The sequence below is a fragment of the Protopterus annectens genome, chromosome 7.part0, assembly GCF_019279795.1.
Source record: "Protopterus annectens isolate FY-2018-M chromosome 7.part0, PAN1.0, whole genome shotgun sequence".
Taxonomy (NCBI): Eukaryota; Metazoa; Chordata; order Ceratodontiformes; family Protopteridae; genus Protopterus; species Protopterus annectens.
Window position 1 is genome coordinate 881806349 of NC_056739.1, and position 25585 is coordinate 881831933.

The 25585-nt window shown below is 44.3% G+C and overlaps 1 protein-coding gene across 1 annotated transcript in view; it reads right to left on the minus strand.

Moving 5' to 3' along the window:
- Positions 1 to 25585, minus strand: part of LOC122806764 (sorting nexin-1-like) — a 1692021-nt gene that overhangs the window by 60735 nt on the left and 1605701 nt on the right. Inside the window, exon 14 of the mRNA XM_044077461.1 lies at positions 1975 to 2046. Coding sequence (XP_043933396.1) covers positions 1975 to 2046 — 72 coding nt within the window. The remainder of the gene's footprint in view (positions 1 to 1974; positions 2047 to 25585) is intronic.

Sequence of the window (25585 nt, forward strand, 5' to 3'; positions counted from 1 at the left end):
ATAGAAAATAGTTTAACAAATTGCCAACTTTTCAACCACAAAATTAAAAAAGTGCACTCTCGTTTAGAAGTACATTAAAGTAATGTGACTGTCAATACACACAGTCTTCTGTAGCTTTAAAATAGGAAACAACAACAAAAAGTAATGTGAAAGTTTTTTTTTCCCTCCAAAGGGAATTTGTGCGCCCAGCAACAGAACAGTGTTACCTGACTGTCAATCCTTAAAAGGCCAAAGTAGCACTCTTCCCATGGCATAAAAGCTCTGAAGAAATTGGCGCCCAAACCAGTCTTTAATAGTTTGGGTGCGTGGAAGGTACCCTGAAGCTTTGGAAGCTAGTTGGCTGTTATATCCCTTGGCAGGATAATACCCATATAGTCAATGCTACTGCAGCAGTGATCAATATGAAGAACATCCTTGTTTCTGCTGCTTGTATGCATTTCATCGTTTTTGTTACTTATCTAAAGTTTATGATAAATAAGTGGTGACAGGGTTACAGACTATTAAACAGCTTTGTTGTACAACTTTTCTTTCATCATTAAACTGCAGTATGACGCTTTATCAGCCAATGTCTTGATCCTATGCACCCTTCTGTACACCCAATGATTAAAAAGGCCCCAAAACATTTAAACTGCTATACATGAAGTAGCTACTCCACCTGTAAGATGACGCACTCTTTACTAAGAATGAAACTTTATTTGAAGATGCTAATTTTATCCTAACCTCTTTATACTCTGTTGCAATCCACTCGGTCACTTGAGTCTAAGATGACATTCTCTGCAAACAAACATGCACTCCTCATGTCTCCAAGGTGGACACTCAGCTTCACATGGATATCCTGCCCACAAAAATCATGAACAGGAGGTACAAAAGACACATCCTCAGTGAAGTCATACATCCATCATTTCAACTTAAAGTGAACAACATTTACCCTTCAAATACAGGGATCAAACAGTACATGACCCAGCACTGCTGCACTACTTCTTAGAGAGCTTTCTGGGGTATGCAGTCACATACCTTTACTAGGAGCACAAAACAAAAACAGTGCTGGTAAACTCCCACAACTCCTTCAATATCTCTGCATGGACCAAGAAATACTCTACTGTTTTTTGGCTAGGAGAGGTCGTGCAGTGAATAAAGACTCAGTTGTTGGATAAAGTCTCCTTTACAGCCTAGCTGTGGACTTTCACAATCAGGCCGAGGAATATTATGCTTATATGTGGACTACACATTCTTTTGTGCTCATGTCTTTTATGCAACACTGAAAGTTTGCTAATCTCAACACACTAACAATGACCTGCACCTTCAGCAATTATGGACTGATCTCATCCATTTCTTCAGCACTGCCTCACAGTAACTACTTAATATTTTATTTAGATTTTGTTTTACTAATACAGAGGCCCTCAGGAGAATATTTACATTAAAGAAAAATTATTGCAGGAGTACCCAAACAATCTATGCAATGTATAAAGTAAATGCAAAGCAATATCCATGCAGGTTTTCAAAACAACCAAGTACCTCAGAACCCTCATCTACAAAAGGGAAAAGAATCCCACCAGATGCTTCTGTCAGTGCCTCTTCAAATGACAATGTGTGCACCAGACTCAACAGCCTCTCAGAGTGCTCTCTTCCAACAATGTTTATAGGTGAGGCCAACACTTCTCCACCTTTCCCAAGAAAAGCCACGGCAATACCATTATTCCCCTTCTTCCTGAATTCCTCTTTGAAGCCATTTGAGATTCATTTACTTCACAGAATTATGATCTCCACTGGCATTCAGTCTCTGCTTTTCTGCCTATAAAATACAGCTTTGAGACTATGGCTACATTTTGTTGGAGTTGGAGTGGTATCTACTAGACAAACTTCAAATTTTGTTCAAAAGAGAAGAGATCAAAGTATTACCTCCTCTTATTTCTTAAGTGTTAACAAAACCAAGTCAAGTTCTAGAGAAGCAACCTATATTTCCAACATACTCACCTGCTGTTGCACGTGAAGAAGTGTTTCTAAGTATTTGACAATCTGACTTTTAAAATCACTGATCTTCTCTTTCTAAAAAATAAATAAATAAAAGATTATGACAAACAACACTGATAACATATTAAACATGCTAACACTACAATCAGCTATCACAATTCTTCTAGTAAACATTAGCATCTAATTCAAAGCTATATACACAGTTTCAGTAACAATATGTATGCTTTACTCATGACGTTTCACAGACACCTTGCTCAAGAAATAAAAGAAAGTGATGTCTTGGCATTAAAACAATAAATATGGGAGCTGTAGGGGCTCTCCCCTCCATTGGGGGTTTGGAGGCAATCCCCCACACAAAAGACTTGCTCCACCAGCCTTTTCATCTGAAATTATGGAACGGCGGTCACTGTGTATATAATATAAATTCTGTAAATGACAGTCATACAATAAAATTTTATAATCACTGCACACAATAACTGACAGAGAAATAGCAGTGCTCATGCTTAAACTGGGAAATATGAAAGTTATGTATTTACTATAACATTAGATCCATGTTGTCTCATTTTCATCTGGTTCAAATGTACGGGTTTTGTTGGATCCGACCTTGGCGCCAACTTTGAAGCTTCATCAGATCCAGAAGTCTGACACCTCCCCTACCCATAATTCCTTAGGGTCTACCTCAGATGCTCATATCAAGTTTGTCCTCAATTTTCTGTAGTACATGAGAACATACTACCTAAGAGGACCAATCTTCAAAATGAACCCCTTAATTTAGATAGTCCCAAAGTGTTGAGGAATAGTAGGTACAGTCCCATATGACTGTGCACATACAGGGAGTAAAATCCACTCAATCACCTCAAAGCCCTAGGTGACAGACTGGAAGGGGCAGTAGGGAGGGAGTTTGAACCAGACCAAAAATGAAACAAGGTTCTAACATTATGGTAAAGTACATAACTTTCTTATCCAATGTGGTCTATTTTCGTCCATTTCAAACACATGGCATAGAATCCAAACTGTCAAACTGGGTGGTATCAAGCAAGGACATTCCTGAGTATGGTGGAACCAAAGGAGGAACGGGATCTGGAATGTGTCTCCAGTTTATACGGAGACAAAAAGGTGTGTACTGTGGCCCAGTTGGCAGTGGCACGAATGCCATCAATGGATAAACCTCTCAAATGCTGTGGAAGTAGAAACTGCTTTGATTGAATGTGCTTTTCGTTTTCCCGGAAATGGTAAATTCTTATTATAGACAAATGTAATGCAATCTGAAAGCCATCTAGGTAAAGTAACTGCCTTCCACAACTTTGGTTTAGCAACTGAAAATAATTCATAGTCTTTTCTAAACTGTTGATAGAGATTCTTAACTGTGTACATCTAACATATGCACCAAGTCCTCTCCTTTGTTTGAATACCCTGGAAAAACACCGGCAACTTTATAGACTGATTTAAATTAACTTCAGATGCCACCTCAGGAATAAAGTACACATTATTTCTAAGAAAAACTTTAACTCTTTGAAACACTAGATATGGGGGTAACATGAAAGCTCCTATAACTGAGAATAGTCTGGCTGATGGCACTAAAAAATTGTTTTCCATGTAAGAAATTTTAGATCTGAAATGGTAGCAGACTCAGATGCCAGATGGTGGCATCTGAGTCAGAGTTTGTAGCATAATGGTGATGTCCCATGGATAGGATGGCTCTCTAAAGTGAGATCTTAGTAGAAAGGCACCTTTCAGGAAGGCTTTTGAAATTTTCAGTGAAGCAATTAGAATGTCTTTGCATCTAATAGAGAAATATGGAAGTACAGCTAACTATACTTTGATGGTGGCAAAGTTGGAATTATTATCAGAGACAGACAGAAATTCTAGTACGGATGGAACCAGTGCTGAAAATGGATCCAATCCTTTGCAGTAGGCCCAAAGAGAGAATCTCCTCCATTTACTGTGACAAGTTTTCCGAGTTGACTGTTTCTGAGAAGCAGAAAGAATACAGATTACTGCAGGAGAAAACCTGACATCTCTGTTCATCGTTAAAATTGGAGGAACCATGCGTTTAAGCTTCATGGACTTCTGGTCCAGAGGTGGCAGCCCAGATGAGTGAGTCAGCAGGTTTGGATAATGATCCAACATCCATTGAGGATGTCTAGAAAAGGCCATAGGTAGGGTAACCATATCTGTCAGGACCAAAAAGGGGCAAGGAGGATGACCCGGGCCTTGAACTGTCTTGCATTCTGTATGAATTTGTTTATTATGGGTAATGGGGAATGGCATACAGAAGGCCTGGGGGGGGGGGGCAGATGTTGACCAGAGCATCCTTCTGTGACTGTCCCTGTGGAGGGATTAGGGAAAAATACCTGCTGCATTTGTTGTTCAGATAGGATGCAAAGGGGCTGCAGCAAAGTTCACACCAGCGACTGAAATTACCAGTGTCACTATAAGATTGTGGGGCCACTCACGAGGCATTAAAACTGCCCTGCTTAATTTGTCTGCTAGTACACTGGATAACCCCAGGATGTGCGGTGCTACCAGAAAGCACTGTGAAGACATCAGCCATCACCAGACTCTCATGACTTCTTGACACAGAGGACAAGAATTGGTTCCTCCTTGTTTGCTGATGCACCATACCACTGTCATGTTGTCTGTCTGTATGGAAATCAGACCCTTATGGTGGAAGTTCCGAAATGTCCACAATGCTAGAAGACTGCTCTCAACTCCAAGGGAATGGTATGTAAATTGACCTTGAGTGATGACCATGTACCTTGGACCACTCTCCCTTTGAAATACCCTTCACCCTAGAAGGGATTTGTCCTTGGTCACTGTTGCAATCGGTGTATCCACCTGGAAAGGGCAGCCCTCGGTTACACTTGGGTATGTTATCCACCAAGTAAAGTGTTTTTTTGCAGGTATGCATAATTTTGATTTTTGAATGTAAAGGTTGAATGGAATGACACCACTGTACTGCTAAAAACTGCAATAATTTCATGTAGTATCTGGCAAAAGGGAGAATTAACACTATGGATGCCAAGAGACCCAAGAGAAGCAGAACTAGCCTTGCTGGTGGTGATGGGTGATGTAGTACATGAAAGGCTATAAGATGAAGTGACAGAGCTCTGGACTGGAGAAGGATGACTATCTGCAGTTTAGTGTCTAGGCGGCATCCTAAGAACTCTATACTGAGTTGGAGTTAGATAACAGGAATATCTGTAAGCCTTCCAAAATGTCATCTAAGTCCAGAAAAAAAAACTAAAGTGCCTGATTCAGGTGAGTTAGTAGTAGCTGCTTGGTTAAAGCAGTGAGGAGCCAATTGTTGAGGTCTGAGATGACTTGGATCCCCAATAGTCATAGTTGCAATGCGCTGCTACTACTGCCATGATCTTGGTGAACACCTTGGGGGCTGTACTGAGACTAAATGGCAGTGCCTAGAATTGGTAGTGATTGGCTCTCAGATGGAAGCAGAGAAATTTCCTGGACTGCTATGCTATTTTGATGTTATAGTAGGCCATCCTGGAGATCTATGGGGCTCATCCAATTGCCCATCCTTAATAGAGGGATGACTTTTTTCCAGCAGCTTTGAAATTTCTATGGCTGCCAAGTCTCACTGACTGGGTGGAACATTGGGGATTCCTTCTTTTTCCAAGGTGGGTGGGAAAAGGGAATTGAAGAGTTTATGGATATTATTTTTAGCACTCAAGAATCTGAAGTTATTCTGTGCCAGGTGTGAGGGTGCAGTGACAGACAACCCAACTTGCCTCCAAAGTGTAGCAGTCGGGAAACCGTAAAGGAGCGCTGAAAACCTTGGTCGGAAAAAAGGACAGCAAAAGTCTTGGTCATGTGATCCGCCTCTACCTCTTGGGCATCATCCATTATAATTACCTTCCACTCTGCCACAGGGAGGGCTGTCACCTTGGGAGTCATAGAAAGTACTCCGATTTGCGGAATCACATCTTTTTCCATGATCTGTGATTCCTACAGAAAATTCTTTGCAGGGCAGAAAAGCGTACTCCCAGTTCAGAGGGAGTTTTACCATCTTGTTGGCTCCTGCTGAATGTATCCTTGACTTCTGGTCAAAACAATGTGGAGCCATCATAAGGGGCAATAAAGGACTATTCGAAGCTTTCCTCAAAGTCAAAAAGCAGCATCCAGGTATGGTGATGCACAGTAATGCTGGTGCCTGCTGTTCTAGTCGCACTGCCAACTGCATTAGAGAGCAAATGCATGGTCACATTAGAGGAAGATTGTAGTATGGAAAGCTGGGAGTCTAGTGTTTCCTGAACATCTGCAGAAAGTACACCTGAGAGGGACTTAATCTCTTTAGTTAAGTCACTCTGGAATCTTGTCAAATGAACTAGATCGTTCAGTGATCTAAGGGTAAAAATCACTAATGCATAGGCCTGCTCCCCAAATCTCTCCATTGACCTCGATTCTCTATTAGTAGAATGAACAAAGGAACATTCTATCAATAGCTCTTTCTTGGTGGCTGCTGACAACATCATAGCATCTACTGGTGGACCCTTAATCCGGTGTTTCCTGTCCACAGCAGAGATATTTGATTGGCTTTCTTAGGGATCTGCTCCACATCATCAGGTTCCTTCCATGCCAGTTGAACAATAATGCAGATAAATTAATCAACGGGAGGTACCACTAAGGATGATGGTGCAGAACCAAAAGCTTTGAAAAATACTGACTCATCCGGTGAAGGGTCTTGGGAAGACCAACACCCGCTCAAAAATACTGACTCATCCGGTGAAGGGTCTTGGAAAGACCAACACCCACTTAGCCTCATTAATTCGAGAATATCACCGAACATGACATTTTCAGACAGGGAGAGAGGGGAAAGTTCCCATTCCTTTAAGTCAGTATCTTCTGTGAAAGATCTTGGGGAAGAGTCTAGATGCTTACATTTGTAAATCCATTTTCAGGGTGTAACTTCTAGTGAACACAAGAAGGGTCAGAATCAGATGGGGAGCTGATGAAGCAGACTTTTTCAGAAACCTAGGGTACCAGCTGTCCCTATCTGACAGGATGAAGAGGTGAGGAAACAGATTGCAGTTTGGGTGTAATCAAACTAATTGAAGCTACCCTGCCTTTGGTATTTGCCAAAACCTTAAAGGCCGTGGCTGCTAAAAGCACCAAGGACTCTCTCCAGTCCCAAAGCCAATCTCAGATTTGAGCTATCCAGGGCCAAGGCCTCGAGAGGGAAGAGACGGCTACGATAATCTCCTTGTTGATTCACTCCCTACCCCCACAACTCAGCAATGAAGCTTCAGCTCAGAGTCTCAAGTCTCATGTTGATCCAAAGCCAATGGAGTTGAGAAATGGAGAGAGAGGGAAGCAAAGTCATAAGTAGCTCTGGCACCAAAAAAGGTGCTCTGGTTCCAGCTGGATCCAATAATACCAGACCCGAAGGGCGAGTTGGTGTGGATTCCTGCAAGGTAGGGGTAAGTTGGCCAGTACTTGGTGCTTTCCCAGGGGTGGTATTGGGATAACCCCAAGTTGAATCTGCATACTCAAGAACTTCCTTACCATCCTATCAACATCGAGTTCCATGAAGCTTCTTGATGTCCGAATGGAAGATTCCACCAAAGGTGGTTGAGAGTATCATCTCAGTTCTTACAACACTGGTAACTGTAGTCTAGAACTCGCTGGTCCCGGTGGGTAACTGGTGTGTGGAGAAGGAAACTGGGCCTGAATGGTCATCGGATTTGACCTTCAAGGTACCTTGGGGTCAGGACAGACTGAGGTTATTGGTTCTAGGGAATGGTTATTTTTGGAAGTTTTGGAGACGGACTTTCTCCTTTCCTTCTCTCCTCGTCCTTCTCTTTTTCTTTTCCTCTGTTTTTTTCTTGTTCCTTCAGTTTCAATCTCTTTTTAAAGGGAAAGAGGATGAAGGGGTAGCCCCCTGTTTGTCAGAAAGAGCTCCTTTGGTCTGAAGGGCCCCAGTGCTGAATGCTGCACAAGAATGGCAAATCCTCACTGAGGTGTGTGGCACCTAGACAATACACACACTGAAGTGTGGGACTTGGGACAAACGTTTGTTCCCACATGCCAAGCAATTTTTAAACCCTGCAGATTCTAACATGGCAAAAACCGAAGGCAAAAAGAGTCAAGTACAAAGTTGGATTGACAGTCTGTAATACTGTTTAAAGGAACATGTAAATTATCTAAACACCTTTTCTTTTTGAATAATAAAGATGGCAACATGAAAAAAGGCCTAAGGCCTTAGCTAAGAAAGGTAACTGAACTACCCTAAATGCTTAACAAGAATAACTATCTTACCTATACTAACTATAAAGAAACCTTAACTGCATAAGAAACGATAACATTGTGAATGAACATTCTCACGATAAGAGAGGAGCAGCAGGAAGAAAAAAGTACATGACCCACTGCTACAGAGCTCTCATACATGTCAGTACCATCTGAGTAGCAAACAAGATCTGATCTGAGGCAGAATCTAGGGAATTATGGGCAGGGGAGGAGTCAGAGCTCTGGATCCACTGAAGCTTTAAAGTCAGAAAAGAGGTTAGATCTCATGTGTTTGAAACAGATGAAAATAGACATTAGATCTATGGTTCATTGCCTACGCTATGGTGAAACTTGCAACCTCAATGCACAAGTGTCATTTGGTTTCTACAGTTGGTGTTTCAGTTTATCAGAAATGGTTGTCATACATTCTGTGCTGTACTCCAGGTCCTCAGGACTTAGTGAGGACAGAAAAGATGCAATTCACTTTTGCCCTTTTCTCTGAGCTTTTATGACCTCAGGTTGGTATATACACAGACTGGAGGTCTGGGAGCTTGCCCCACTTGCAAAAATAGAGAGTTGTGTGGCAAAGTGCAGCTGTTTTTAGTTTATGTTTTGTAAACTGTTGTGGCAGGTTCTAAAAGTGCATTAGTTCTGGTTTAAGCACTTGGGCTTCAGGCCAGTTATTTTACATTAAGAAGGTTCGTGGTCTGCACTCTTGTGGGAGGAGAGGCTGGACTCTGCCCCTCTGAGCTGGGAATTTCTGGTTAAAGGCTTATGGTGCCTGCATATTTGAACTGTTTCTTACTGAAATTGGTGCCCCTTGTTTGCTGTAGCATAGACTAGATCCAGGCCTGCTGAATCTAGCTTTGTTTCTATAACTTGAGCACTAATCCAGGCCTTCTTTTTTGGAGAAGGTTCCCCTGCACCCCAGTGGCAGGAGTGTGCAGTTAGAACTTCTGATTGAAGACTAAAGGAACAGGGCTCAGTTTTGAGATTTTTTTACTGGTTAATTGGGTAATTTGTTTAAAAGCCTTTTCTGATTGCTTGTAGTCATCTAAAGCTGTTTTAAGTGTATTTTTTACTGTTTGTAGTAGTTTAAAGCTGTTTTAAATGTATTGTTTACTGTTTTTGCCTTATCTTTAAAAATTGTTTTTTTTCCTTGTTTCCCACCTTTCTAAGCTAACATAGTCCAGTTTTCAGGCTAGTGCTGAATTCAGGGCTGTGTTACAATTTTCTGATTTGCCCATACCTTACTTGGATAGAGGGAGGTTTCTCTGTTCACCTGAGAGAGGGAGCTTTGAGCAGCCATCGGTCCCTAGAGGAGTGGTTCCAGCCCAGAAGTTAGTAGTTTATAAGTCATTTTGGGCTAATTTCTCTCTCTTTCATTTCCCTGCTGTAAAAACCATGTTTGCACGGTTTTGCATGGCTGGGCAGCACCTGTTAGCTAGGGCTAAATTTATCCCGGCTCCACCAAGTCTCCTCTTCGGTTTTTCTATTGAAAGTAGTCTAACTCTCAACCTAAGCACTTAAAAAGCATCCTACAGTCCAGCACTTGCTCAGACCTAATAGCAAGCACTAACATACCCCAACACTCGATTGCCCAGCAGGGCAAGGTTCATTACTCACCCCTCACCAACCAAGCAACTAAGCAGCTCACCCTACTATTTAGGCATGATGAAAGGTCAATTTCAGGTATACTCTCCAGTGCAGCTGGTGAACCTGGGTATCCTGAGGCAATGTTACAACTGCCTCCTGCACACACACAACCCTCTCCTCCTACCACAAAACATTAGCATATGCGAGAGATGCAATTATATAGCTAAATTGGAGGCTAAGCTCTCTTCACCCAGGACTGGAACAGTCAGTCATGAGAAGGTTAACACTTGCACCACACCTCCAGCCTCACATAGACATACTAAACCAGCACTGGCAAAAAAATGCACATAAATACTTGAAATCATACTCGGAGGCTCTAAATAAAACCTGCAAAAGCATCACAGACCTCCAAAGCAGACACCCAAAAAACCTGCACCTCTCGTGACAAACTAGACAACACATAAAACACAAAATCAGTGTGCCGCACAATCACAGCCCTTAAGGCGAAATAACATACCTAACAGACTAGTAATAGTCGACTCTATAGTCAGGCACACCGACATCCCACTCACTAGGCTGGACAAGGAGAAGGTTACTGTTATCTGCCTGTTGGGAGCCAGAATCCGCCACATAATACAAGCACTCAGGTAACCCCAGAACAAGTACAAATATGACTCTGTCATTGTTCAGGTTGGTGTGAATGACCTGAGACATACCTCCCTGGACTACATGAAAAGAGACATGGAAGTGCTCACTGATCATGTAGCCCAGGCGGGTACGACCCTGACCCAGAGTAGCATCCTGCCCTCACCAAGAATGATACCGCAGTATACAGAAAAAATTATCAATTTCAACAATTGGCTAAGCTTCTGGTGTCATTCAACGGGATCCAGTGTCTGTCAGCCTGCAACGACATGCTCGACAGGCCTCGCTGCTTCGCAAGAGATGGCTTGCACCTGTCACCCCTAGGCTTTCGAATACTGGCCAAGGCTCTTGCTGCCCCCATAGTGCCTTTTTTAGGCAAGGCTCAAAAGTCAAACCCACCTCCGTAAACAGCAGAAATAAAAAATGAGGGTTATGCTACTCAATGACAGGAGTTTAAATCTCAAAATGCACAGGCTCGAAGCACTCCTCAGTATGGAGAACACTGACGTCTGTGCAGCAACTGAAACTTGGTCCAAGGCTCCACAGAGCACCCCAGCACTACCATGCTACAACTCATAACCACACATTTCGGCCACAGAACATGGACCAAAGCACAAAAGGAGGGGTGTATCCATATTCATCAAGGATACCTACATATCCAGGTTAGTGGCGCAGCATACCACCTCCAAGATCATCCATGTGCAACTAACATCAGGCAAATCTCAGATTCAGATACAGATCACCCTCCATGACCCAGGACCACCACTCTGCCTTTCTGGAGGCACTGGAAAACATGAAGGTCCTACGGAACACCTTGATATTAGGCGATTTTAATTACTCTACCGTTAACTGGGAAAACTACTCAAGTACAAACTCACAGGTCCAGCGCTTCTTGGAATTTATCAACTCAAATGCCCTGGATCAGCTGGTAAACTCCCCTACCAGAGGTAAAAAACATATTAGACCTGGTCATCACCAATATGGGCGACAGGTGTTCCACACCAGTGTTCAACAGTCACTGGTTAGATCAGACCATAAACTAATCACTTGGGGATGTCCACATCACACCACCTCCAACCAAGGAAACCACAGTGAAAAACTTTTCTATAGCAAACTTCACCTTACTTAAGACAGAGGTGGTAAGTTTGACAGCCCTCATGCTAAAGGGTAACAGTGTCCAAGATGCAGGAACCTTTACAAATGCACTCTGAGCACCTACAAGGATGCATGGATCATACCATCCCTAGCAAAACCAAGACTCACTCCCCTAAGAGAAGGAAACCAGTCTGGTGGACCCCTGCCATAAGCAGGCTATACAACAGGAGGAGGAAACTAGTTCAGAAAAAAAGCAAATCCCAAGAAGGAAAGACATCCCTGATCAGTATCAGTAAGAAACTAAGGTCCCTCATAAAATCCTCCGAGGCTAACTTCGAAAGAAAAATAGCAAAGATAACCACAAAGCCTTCTTTAGCTATGTCAAGAATCTAAGTGGCAACTTGCAGATATGCTCTGAGCTAGTGCAAAATAGCACAAAATATACTGAACCCACTGATATTGCCAACATCCTGGCAGATAGATTCAGTGCAAACTTTACCTCTCTCTCACCCCCAAAAGGGCCCACAACAATACCGGAAAAGTGTAGTGACCTGGAAATCACAGACGCACAGATGAAAAAAAGAAGTTATGTCCTTACCGTAACGTTCCATGTAGAGTGTTCATCTCGCCTTTGTTCTTACACACGGGTTCGGAGCCGATCCTCGGCTCCGAGTCGGCCGAATTGCAAAGCTCTGAATCTCAGAGAAGCTCGAGACCAGCCCATATCCCACAATCCTCCCTGCCATTACTCAGATCTAGTTTGCAAGCAAACCAGACGAAAGGATCCAACACCTACGGTGCTGGAAGCATACACTCTCTTCAGCCATTCATAGACACTCTCTCACCATAGCAATAACTAATGGTCTAAGCATATATCCCATGACACACGGGACCATATACCCCGCAAAGGGTCAAGACACATCGATCAGACTCTAATCCTACCAGTTCTTCCAAACACATGGGGGGGGGGGGGATGTAAGAACAAAGGCGAGATGAACACTCTACATGGAACGTTATGGTAAGGACATAACTTCTTTATGTAAGAGTGTTCAAACTCGCAGTTTGTTCTTACACACGGGTAGCGTCCCTAGCTCCGTGACCCTGAGTGACTCATGGAAGAACGTTCCTAAGCACAGTGGAACCAAATGATGTCCTATCCTTGGAGACCTTGTCCACTCTATAATGACTGATGAAAGTATGTGGTTTAGACCACGTGGCTGCTGCACAAATAGTGTCCAAAGGCAAGCGAGCCGCATGAGCTAAGGAGGTGGAAACGGATCTGGTATAATGGGCCTTAGGTTTGTTTTGTAAGGATTGGTTTGATTTAGAGTATACAAATGTTATACAGTCAGCAAGCCATTTAGATAGTGTACGTTTAATAATTGCCATGCCCTTTTTATTGTCTGCAAAAGCGACGAAGAGTTGATCCATTTTTCTGAAAGCTTTGGTCCTGTCTAAATAAAATCTTAGCTGCCTGTGAACATCCAACTTGTGCAACATATACTCCAGTTTGTTAGTATGTTTTTTGAAAAAGGTAGGGAGTTCTATAGACTGGTTAATATTCGTAACTGAGCATACTTTTGGAAGGAAAGATGGATTTGTATGCAAAGAAACCCTGTCTGGGTGGAATATCAGGTAAGGTGGTCTGACCGATAATGCCTGCAGCTCTGAGACTCTACGAGCTGAGGTCATGGCGACGAGAAACAGCGTCTTCCACGACAAGAACTTTAGGAGGCATGAGGAAGCAGGTTCAAAAGGTGGCAACATGAGTTGCGACAGCAGCAAATTCAGGCTCCATGGAAAGAAAGGTTTTCTGACAGGCGGTCTAAGATGGAAGGTTCCTTTCAAAAAGGCTTTACAAAGCCTGTGAGACATAATGGAAGAACCTCCCTCACCAATATGGAAGTTTGATATGGCCGCCCACTGTACTCTTAGAGTGGAAGTAGGAGCTCCTTCGTGAAAAAGGATGGATAAGAATTCTAAAATTTTATGTAAAGGAGCTACCAAGGGATCTAAGTTTTGACTAGATGCCCAATATACAAAGCGTTTCCACTTACTCGTATAGAGCTTAGTAGTAGAGGCTTTATGAGAAGCAACTAGGATGTGTTGAACTGACGGAAGGAGTAGATGAGACCTGGCTAGGCAGGGAAGCGGAGCAGCCAAGCTGCTAGTTTGAGGGACTGTAGAGACGGGTGTCAGCAGGTCTGGCACTGGGTCCAGAATCCACGGTTCCTCTATTTGATGAGCTCGAAGAAAGGGAAACCATATTTGACGAGGCCAGAATGGGGCTATGAGTATTATAGTCCTTTTCCAGGCTCCTGGCTTTCTGTAGAAATCTGGGAATCAATGGAGTAGGTGGGAATGCATATAGGAGACCCGGGGGCCAATCGTGTATCAGTGCGTCCCTGGGGACATCCCCCAGAGGGGGTAGAAGGGCAAAGTAGCTTCTGCATTTTGCATTCAATGGGGAAGCAAACAGATCGCAGCAAGGCTGGCCCCATTAGCGGAAGATCTTTTCCGCCGTCTGTGAATTCAGGGACCACTCGTGAGGTAACAGGATGGCTCTGCTCAACCTGTCCGCAATGACGTTGGATGACCCCGGGATGTGCGTTGCTATCAGAAAGCGACCCGTGGACTCTGCCCATTGCCAAATTCTCATGGCCTCTCTGCATAACGGGTAAGACCTGGTTCCCCCTTGCTTGTTTATGTACCAGACTACAGACATGTTGTCTGTCTGAACTGCTACTGTCCCTAGAGGTAAGAGGGCTTGAAGTATTGCAACGCTAGGAACACCACCCTCAACTCCAGAACATTTATATGTAGAGTGTACTCCGTTGCTGGACCATTCTCCTTGGACTGTTCTTCACTGAAAAAGGCCCCCCCCCCACCCTATCAGGGAAGCGTCCGTGGTTATTGTGGCTGCTGGAATGGGTAGAACGAACAGACGACCCACTGTGAGGTTCTGGTCGCGCACCCACCATGAGAGGTCCCGTCTGCAAGATTCTGTTATCCTGATCTTGTGCGTTAGGGGTAGGTGTTGGAACGACCACTGCGCAAAGAGCAGCCATTGAAGAATCCTCATGTGTAACCTTCCCATAGGGACTGCAATTAATGCGGCTGCCATCAGTCCCAGCACTTTTAACACCAGTTTGGTCAGGGCTTTCTTGCTGACTAGAAGAAGTAGGACCTGCTGTTTGAGCGTTGAAGCTCTTACTGGGGGGAGTTTTAGTAGTGTCGATTGTGTATTTAGATCTGCTCCGATGAAGGAAATACACTGTGAGGGCGATAAGCAAGACTTTTCGAAGTTTATGGATATCCCTAAGTGGGAACAAAGGCCGATTGTATAGTCTCTGGCTTGCAATAGTCGACGGTCGGTGGTGGTGGTGATGAGCCAGTCGTCCAGATAGGGAAACACCCGGAATCCTTGCCGTCTCAAGTGAGCCGCAACTACTGCCATGCATTTGGTGAATACCCTGGGGGCTGAGGTGAGTCCAAAGGGCAGAGCTCGAAACTGAAAGTGACTGGCCCCCAGCCAGAAGCGCAGGTGATCTCTGGACGGTCTGGCCATTTTGATGTGGTAGTACGCGTCTGAGATCTATAGAGCACATCCAATCGCCCTTCTGTAAGAATGGAAGGATCGAATGAAGCGTGACCATCCGGAACTTTTCCTTCTTCACGAAGTTGTTGAGATGGCTGAGATCTAAGATCGGTCTCCAGTCCCCTGTCTTTTTTGGAACTAAAAAGAACCTTGAGTAAGTTCCGAATCCTCTTTGGTCCGCCGGGACTGGTTGGATGACTCTGTTTTCGAGCAGCTTTGAAATTTCTACAGCTGCTAGTTTTCGCAGACGGGGTGGCACGTCTGGAAATTTTCTTTGTAGAGGTGGTGTTGAAATGAAGGGGATTTTGTATCCTCTGGTTATAATGCTTTTTACCCAATAATCTGAAGTAATGTTTAGCCAGGCCAGTGGGTATAAAGCTAAGCGACACCTGACTGCCTCCAGAGCAGGACAGCCGGGCCTCCGTTCAGGAGTGCTGGAAAGGCTTCCCAGGGACGGAATCCCTGTCGCCTTGGTTATGCGGACCCCCTCTGCCGCCGGGGCGTCGTCTTCCATTTCTACCCCCTCCTCTGCCTCTGGAGGGGGTATCACTCTGTGGTCAGGAAAGATCCCTGATTCTTACGGAACCACATTTTTCTACCTCGTTGCCCTTTGGGGTATGGTCTCGTAGGAGAGTAAAAATGGACCCCGACAGCAGACAGGGTCTTTCCCTCTTGCTCGCACCGAGTGAGAGTCTCCTTAACCTTGGGCCCGAAAAGTGTGGCACCATCAAAAGGGGCATTGGCAAAGGAAGACTTGAAGGCTTCGGCAAAGGAGCACAGCCGCATCCATGATTGTCTTCAAAGAGCAATCGCTGAAGCTGCAGCTCTACTCGATCCCTCGGCTGCATACCAGATGAGCCTCATGGATGAGTTTACTATGGATGTGAGGGTGTTAAGTTGTGCTGTTACCTTATCTGAAACAGCAGCATCTGTGTTACCCTGGAGGGTGTCACAGCTCCTTGATGAGATCCCTCTGCAAACGTGTGAAATGGGTCAGGTAGTTTAGCGAATGCATGGAAAAAGTCGCTGAACTAAAAATTCGCTTCCCATATCTGTCCATAGTCCTAGAATCCTTATTAAAAGGATGAACAGATGAGGAAGAATCAGACATCTCCTTTTTCGTGGCTGCCGCCACCACTATAGCGTCGACAGGGACTCCCTTGGTGAGATAAGATTTATCTTGGGGGGCAGTGATGAACTTGTTTGGTTTCCTAGGTACTGGTTACACTGTGTCAGGTGTCTCCCACGCCCTTCGAGCAATCAAATCCATTAATTCATCGAAGGGCGGGGTCACCCAGGAGGTAGAAGGCTGAGCCCCAAAAGCCTTCAGCAGCACTGACTCATCCTCAGAGGGGGCTAGGGACTGCCAATCACCCCTCTGTTTCAAGATCTCCAGGATGTCTGCAAATGACACATCCTCCGAGGGTGATTTGGGGGACCCCTCTGGCTCATCCAAGTCGGTGTCAGATGTTAGAGATTCCTGTGGGGAATCTATGTGCCTCCTCTTGAACAACTGTTTCCTTGGGACCTCATCAGAGGGGGCCTTCTGGTGAGGCCTCCAAGGAACAGGGGGAACCCTCTGTGGGTGGCTGAGGCAATTGGGCTCGACGCTTGGGATGGATAGTGGGAGCAGAAACAGAAAGTGGCGCTTTTGGGGAAAGAGAAGATTCCCCTGATGATGTGGTTGTCTGTACAGACAATACCTTCCTCATAAGGTCAAAGGCCCCCAAACCCCTGGCTAAGGGCTCTCCCGGTTCCGAAGAGCACAGAAGCATCCCAGAACCAGGTGCCATGGGCTCCGACCCCGAGGAAGGAGCCGAACCAGTCTGTGCCGAGGCCCCGAGAGGGAGAGTCGGCACCGACAGGTCGGTACGACTCTCGGCCCCGGAACCGAGCAAAGACCATCGGCTCCATGACTCCCCTAACGGTTCCGAAGGAGTTGAAGTCAAAGGTGTCGATCGTGCAATGGATGGTTTTGGCACTGAGGGCTCCACTATCATCAGGTCATCTTCTCCCGGCTCCGAGACCTGGATGGGTCTCAAAGGAGGACCCGTTGGAGATATGGGGAGGCCTTCTAGTTTCGACACCAACTGGGAGGAAACTGCAATTAACTTGGAAAGGGCCGTGTTCTCCATGAGTTTCTGCATGACACGATCCCCATCTGTCTCAGACAAGGGTCTGGAAGAATGGGTCGAAGGAGCCGAAGATGGCACCGACCGAAGAATGGACGGTGGTGGCAGTTCCGACACCGGTTCCAAGATCTGGGGCTCAGTAAAAGATAAATGTTCGACGCTCGGCCCCGAGATCTGTGGAACCGGCGAACGAACCCGAGAAGATGAACTAGGAGCCGATGACATGGGCTCCGACATCTTCGACCCCTTCAAGGATTTAGAAGCCTGATCCGACTTGTCTAAAGCCTCTTGAAAGGCTGGCTTCAACAATCCTCTGTCAATAAGCTTTCTGCGTCTGTCATGACCCTCCCGCTAAAGGAATGACAAATAGAGCAATCCTCTTGGAGATGGAGGGCCAAGACAGTAGACACAGGAAGCATGATTGTCAGTAATGGACATTTTCTGCCCACACTGACATCTTTTAAAGCCAGATTTGGCTTTTTCTGACATTGTAACAATGACAATAACTATAATAATAGGAAAAAAATGACTAATCCTAGCAATATATGTATACTAAACAGGTTATATATATATAAAACTCTCACAAAAAAAAACACACCCAAGAAAAAAAAGGTTAGGCCACAAGGGTGCCTGAAGAAGAAAAATGGGTATATATATATCACACACACACAGCACTTCTACAATAACTACCAACTATAAGGAAGTATCAACAAGAAAAAATTTTGAATTCTTATCTGAAGAAATCAACAACAACTCAAGTTTCTATCTGGTCCGAGCTCTCCTCGAGCTGATCTGTTGCAGCGGCAAACTAGATCTAGGTAATGGCAGGGAGGATTGTGGGATATGGGCTGGTCTCGAGCTTCTCTGAGATTCAGAGCTTTGCAATTCGGCCGACTCGGAGCCGAGGATTGGCTCTGAACCCGTGTGTAAGAACAAACGGCGAGATTGAACACACTTACATCAGCCCTTTCAAAAGCCAAAAGCACAGCGTCAATGGGGCCAGATGGTGTCCCAGGCTGCGTCTTGCACGAACTACAGAACTAACTAACCCCCCACCTAAACACATTGTTCAACCTCAGCCTCTCCACAGGCTACATGCTCACAGAATGGCGCATAGCAACAGTTATTCTGCTCCACAAAGGAGTGGCCACAACTGACCCTGGTAACTACTGCCCCATAAGCCTGACTAGCCTTTTCTGCAAGGCTATGGAGTGCATCATCATGGAACTCATTAACAAAGACATTGGGAACCTCCAAACACTTGACCTTACCCAGTTTGGCTTTGTTAAGGGCAGATCATGCCTACTAAACCTGGCTGACTTCTTCGAGACAGTCACCAAGGTCATAGATGAGGGGAAGGTAGTTCACACAGCCTACCTTGACCTTGCCAAGGCTTTTGACACCATTCCTCACTCGGGAATTATAGAAAAACTCACCAGCCTGAACATAAACCCCTACGTCACGAGATGGGTTGCCAACTGGCTTACAGACAGAACTCACACGGTAAGAATAGCGGGCTCCAGGTCAGACTCTAAACCAGTCCCAAGTGGTGTCCCACAAGGCTCGGTCCTGGGACCCCTACTGTTCGGCATATACTTCTCAGAAGTATAGGCAAACACAGGATGACTACGGCTAACCAAGTTCGCCAATGACTGCAAACTGGGAGCCATAATTGACTCTCCGGCTGACACGGATATTCTCCAAAAGAGCCTTACTGAGATGGACACCTGGTGTCAAAGTCATGGTCTCAAGCTAAATGCCAAAAAAATGTATAGTCATCCGTTTGGGAAAATCAAAACACCCATGAATTACCACATAGGCGGCAGTCCCCTTAATACAGAAGAAGTAATAAGAGATCTTGGGACCCAGGTAGATCGTAATCTCTCCTTTGACAATCATATTGCCAAAGTAGTTAGGAAATCCTTCTATGTAGCCCATCTAATTACTAAAGGGTTTGCATCTAGAAATAAAGAGGTTATAGTTCCCCTCTACTCGTCACTCATTAGACCCATCATAAGAGTACAATGCCCCGTTTGGGGATGTACTTCACAACACACTTCCAACAGCTGGAAAGGCCACAAAAGTACCTCACCAAGAGGATTACTGGTCTCAAACATATGTCCTATGCAGCCCAACTGGAAAAACTCCAGCTGTACTCAGTCTCATATCGCTTACTCAGAGGTGATCTCTGTCTGACTTACAAAGCCATGTCCAACTCAGAACTGATGGACATGCTCCAGCTAAAGAAATCCAAGTCATTGCGAGCCACTGGCTCTAGTGAGCTAAACCTCGCCACAACAATAAATAGAACATGCTGGAGGGATAGATTCCTGTCACAGAGACTCCCCATGCTTTGGAACAAAATTCCTAACTACATTAGGCAGAGCCCCTCACTAACACTCTTCAAGAAAAACCTTGATGAGTGGATGGGTAACAGAAAATACACCCCTGGGATCACATCACTGGCTCTTCTAGACAGAGGCTCAGTTAATTAATCAATGGGGCGGCGAAAGCTGACACACTCTGGCTAGGCTTATAAATGCCCTTGGGCAGATAGCCTAGTACTTACCTATGAACCTAAGAGGTTTTCATTATGACTAATTGCATGTTGATTATATGGCATGTAATCATCATAGTAAAATCCTTAAACTTACCACTCATTTGTTTACACTCAGCAACTGCGAGATTTTTAAGCCTTTACTGAAAGATCAAAATCGAAAACTGCAATGCTATTCTGTAGCTAAATGTTCTTAAAACTACTACTTGCCCATTCCCAAAACCCAAGGGTCACAAACTATTTTCTTCAACATCCAGCACTAAGAAACATCGACAGTGACATGACATCCTGGGCAGCCTCCCATACCCCCCCCCCTCCAGTGAATTAGCAATTCTGATACCAAATTAGGGTCAAAGATGCATTATCTAATTTTAGTGAATACATTTACTCATTTAACCTCAAACAGAGCCTCAAAATCCCACAGTTTTCTCTACATTCAGATGTTCTGTTCATAAAATGTTGCCTCATCTTCCCTTGTATAAATGTGTTAAGAGAAAGACAGGCTGCTGACCTATTTATGAAAAGTACCAATTTAAAACGTTATAACCTTCCATTACTTCAGCTCCTATACTCTGCAAAAATCACCACAAATGGCTACCCCACCCCCAAAAGAGAAACAATACTTCAACTATCTTTTTCTAACACTAGCAATCACTTCTATTCATTCCCCACATTATTTCATATATTGTGTTCAAAGGTGGTTAACTAGACAATCAGCTCAACAGACATTAAGCCTAGCCAAGCATACCCAAAATTTGCCAAAATATTGCTGAATACCACAAGGAATTTTACAGCTGGGATACAGACTTGTACACATCAAATGTTCTCTGGCTACCCCTGTCCTTTAGGAACATGGGTGCCACATCAGAGGAAGATTTGCGATTTCCCATCCACTGGGCCAAGTTATGTTTGAAAAGGATTAGGGATGAGCTTTGCTTCACATGGATAAGAAGCCTGTTCCAGACAAGAGGGTAACTTTTGAAATGCATACCTACCCCTTCAACATATCTTATGTCACAAATGAGGTTTAGGTCCTTAGAACAGGTATTTCTAATGCTATATGTTTTGCGGATGTACAACAAATCCATCAGTGTGGGATCAGAGGATGCCTTGTAAGCTACACAAAGACCGTTACACAGTAGTCTGTAAGAGACCAAGCACAAGGCTAGGACTTTAAAATGATCTGCAAAGGACTTGTTTACTCCCTGTATTCTTTTTGGGAGGAATATCTGTGGTCTCTCAAGCTGCTGCAACTGCCAAGTCAGGTATACGCCAAGGGATGCGTTGTACTTGACGACTGGTCTGATGAGAGCAGGGTACAGCAGTACAATGTATGCCTTGGACCTGTATGCCATGCCCTTTACTTATAAGCCAGGTAAGAATGATCTTCTCACCACAGCAGACACATGGTGGTCAAAGGTCAGTTACTGTCAACATGCATTTCTAGAATCCTGACCACTGGGTCTACTTTTATGAGTGTATTTTCAATGTAATTTTCAGAGGTAGCCGTATTTCCAAAGGGTATTACTATGTATTTTTCTGCACTGAGTTTTAGTCCATGGCTCTGGCATCAGCGGTTTGTCTTTGTCAGGGCCTCTTGAATGGCATATCTGTCTTTAGGGGATTCAATAACCATGATTAGTTTGCAGTCGTCCACAACCTTGGTCAGCTCAACTGCTTACCTTGACATCAGAGAAGTACATGGCAAAAATAAAAGGTCCCAGCACCGATCCCTATGGGACTCTGCTTGTGACTGGCATCTTTGTAGAAGCCAGTCACAAAGACAATAGTATCTAACCTATTTGTGGAGGTGGACTCCACTATCCTAACTTCTTGTGACCCACCAAGTGAGCCAGCTTGCTATCTATTGTGTGACATAAGAATTTGTCTAATTTCTCAGTTTATCTACAATGCCCGAATGAGGTACTGCGTTGAATGCCTTGGCCAGGTTGAAGCAGGCAGTGTGCACTTTTTTGCTCTTATCCATAGCTTTGGTGACCTTCCTGAAGTCCACCAGGTTGAGTAGGGGTTGGGCGGGTGGCCTAATGGTTAAGGTGGTTGCCTTGCAAACACAAGGTGCAGGGTTTGAGTCTCACAAGGGATAATTGGCTAGGCTTGAAATGGCTCGCAAGGGCAGTTAGCTTAGTACTAATCTATGAACCTATGAATATAGTTGTATCCTGCTTTTGACAATAACAAACTGGGTAGGGTCCAGTTTCTGTAGGTTTCCTATGTCACTGTTCATCAGATTCATTATAATTCTTTACAAGGCCTTGTATGAGAGACTAGTCAGTTATGGGTCTGTAGCGCTCCAAGTCCATGGAAGAACCCCCTCCTTGTCTAAAGGGATAACTGTTGCAGTCTGCCATTTGTTTGGCATGAAAACTGCCTGGAGGCTGTGATTAAAAAATAGTTTCTAGCAGGCATGTCAGGACATGTTCTATGCAATTCAGTGGTATTATCAGGCCCACTGAAGCAGTGAGGACCTGGTCCCTAGTGATAAGCTGGAGGAGAAATGCTAGGGGGTAATTTCATGGTGGGGGGGGGGGGGTTAAAATTGGAGCCAAATTTATTGGCCAGTAGTTTTGTTATGTATTCTGCGTTAGTATAGATAATTCCATTCACCACTAGTTCGGCACATTGTTGGGTGCTGCCTTTAAGGCTGTGAACATAACAGATGAAAGTTTCATGACTATCCTCAGCTTGGGAGGCTATTTTATTTCAAATTTGGCTTTGAAGGACTTGATTAGTCCTACAGTTGCTTGTTTAGATCGACAAGGAAGTTTTTAACTTGCTGGGCAATGCCCTTCCTGCTTTTTGTACATGATTTTCTTCTTTTGTTATGCAATCTACTTATACTACAATTCTACAAAGGTGGCTTGTTTTTAGAGGTTGTCTTATGGGTAGGTACAGCTGTCAATGCAGCTATTTGCATGATTGTGCAGGGCTTCTGTGAACAACTCCAGATAGACAACTGTGCTCTCAGGGCTTTTTTTTTTGGGGGGGGGGGGGGCTTGGAATTTCACTAGACTGTTGCTTAGCAGGAGGCAGTTAGCCTTGGAATTTTTTTTTTTAATATTCCAGGTTAGATGAGGTCCCAGCCTTAACATTTATTTCAAAGGAGACAGCCTTATGCTCTGACCTGGCCAGTAAGGACTTTACACTATGGGGAGTGCATTGCTACCTCCTTGGATTTGAGAAGTAGGTCAAGGATATTTGCTCTGCTGGTGGGTATGCAGAATGCTCCAGGGTGTGTGTTAACGTCCAGAAATCGCTAGGTAGCATATCTGAGGTTGCATATGAATCCCAGTTAATATTGAAACAGCTGACGTCACCCATGAATATTGTGCTGGGTTGAATGGAGTGTGTCTTCAGAAAGTATGTGCTATGGGCTTCCTGAGTCATGGAGGGGGATCTGCAGCTTGTAAGGATATAAGGGACTTCACTTATTGTAAGCTGGATGTAGAGAAGCTCAAGTGTTTCACACTGTTTGACCAGCTTTGAGTTGCGTTTGTGTTTGATGTAAATTGAGACTCTTCCATGTTTAGATGCTATTTGTGCAGTAGCTGGTCTAAATGTAAGGGAGGCGATGTAACCTTGCACTGCTGGGGTGCTTTCTGTGGCTTTTAATCCACATTTCAGTAACTGCACAGATGTATATTCTCCAGGAGTATGAAAGGTAGCAGAGAGTGGAGTTTCCTGTTTAGACTCCTGGCAGTGAGCAGTAACACCTCTAGATTATTCTGAGTTGGTTTACCTACAGCAGACATTTTCAGTTTGGCACTACCTAAAAAAGGCACTATGGGGGGGGGGGGGGAGAGAAGGTTTTAGCCAACAACTGAACATTTTTGGGGGGTGTGCAGATGCAGACCAACCCTGGCAAAGCAGTATGATTAAGGCATATTTATAAGGCATAATTTATTTACGGACTGTGCCATCAAAGGCAGATGCTGTTATTTGCACATATCCAACTACTCAGATGCCAATACCATCAGGCATGACCATCCCTTCCTTGATGCTCCATCAGTCGCCTGAGCTGCTAATCAAACCTTGGTCAGATGGGCCAGAGTCGGGACTTTATCCTTCTATGCCAGCAGAGCATCTAACAATCACTGACTTTTTGATTGCAAGGTTTGCCTCAGCTTTGGAAATTTGCAATTACCATCATCTACCAAAAAGCCATACTCTGATCAAACTCCGCTTTTAAACATTCTATGTTTAATAAAATAAAGTTGTGCATGTAAACTTACCATAAAAGTAGATGTTTAAATGATCAATGTGGCAGTAGCTTAAGTTAAATGGGTTACATCCCGCAGAGAAAATAAAGGCCATCCAGCTTCCAAAGCTTCAGGGCACCTTAAACGACCACTAGTTAGCTTGAGCTGAGCACAAGACAGATTTGGGTGCCAAACCCTTCAGAGCTTTCAAACCAATAGAGAGAGATAGAGGCTAAAGCCTAAGAGGACAATGTTAGGAAAAGAAAAAATACATGTCTACACCATGGCAAAAATTACAATAAAAACAAAGACGTTGGGGTGAAGAGGAAGCCGCTACTGCACAGCAGTGATCACTGAAAAATCTGCTGTTATACTAAGTTTACTCAAACACCTGTTCAATGTTCATCATTATGATCACTGCTGCAGTAGCCCAAGTTATATGGATAAGATTACCATAGCTGGAAAGAACTGGTAGGAGGAATAAAAGAAGGATCCAAGTGCTCCTGGAGAATGGTCCGAGCAAAGCCTGACCTAGACCTGGATAAGGAATATAGCTAACAGTGCTTTCGAAAACTATGTGCAGAGGACAAAGTTGCTATTTCTAGAATACAACCCTTTCTTAAAAAAAAAAAACAAAAAAAACAAAATTCATAGATGAAGTCAAGGCCCTGGTATAGTAAGACTTGATGCTGCCTAGCACAGCTTTAATGCGGTGGAAATAAAATAGAAGTTATGTTCTTACCATAACGTTCCATGTTAGTTGTCTTCTTCTCGCCTTCTTTCTTGCTGGATGGGTTTGGAGCCGACCTCGGCTCCGACTCGGCCACTCTAAAAGCTCGAGAGTTGGTTCCACCGGCTCGAGGCTCCCCTTATATCCCACAATGCTAGGCGGTATTACCTCAGATCTCGTTTGTAAGCTAGGCCCAGCCAATAATAACTCCAGAAAGTACAGTTTTGTACCTACCATAAATGTAGATGTTCGAGGATCCACATTGCTGCAGTCCTAACTATTGGGTAGTCCGCTGTCCAGTCGGCCCGAATACCAAAATATATGGCTGACGTCGGTCAGGGCGCATTAGACTGACGTCAGTACGTCAGGGTACTAATGCGCATGACCGACGTCATATCCTCAGTCTTTTCTTGCCCCAGATGTCAGAAGACCCTAGAAAGATAAGGCCAAAACCAAAAACTCCAAACATACCTGCACCAAAAATATGTACAATATATACAAAATTACCAGAATATAACCTCACCTACACAACCACCCCTAAACACAGAGGGGAAGGAGGGAGGGTAAATTGGACTGCAGCAATGTGGATCCTCGAACATCTACATTTATGGTAGGTACAAAACTGTACTATGTTCTTCATTCCACATTGCTGCAGTCCTAACTATTGGGTAGAATCCCAAAGCAGAGGTAAGGGAGGCTGGCAAATCATAAGGAAGCAGGAACTGACAACATGCCTTGCAAAATAGCTGTGGCAAAACCAGCCCTAGACTTAGAGTAGAGAGGAAGGTGATAATGCTTAGA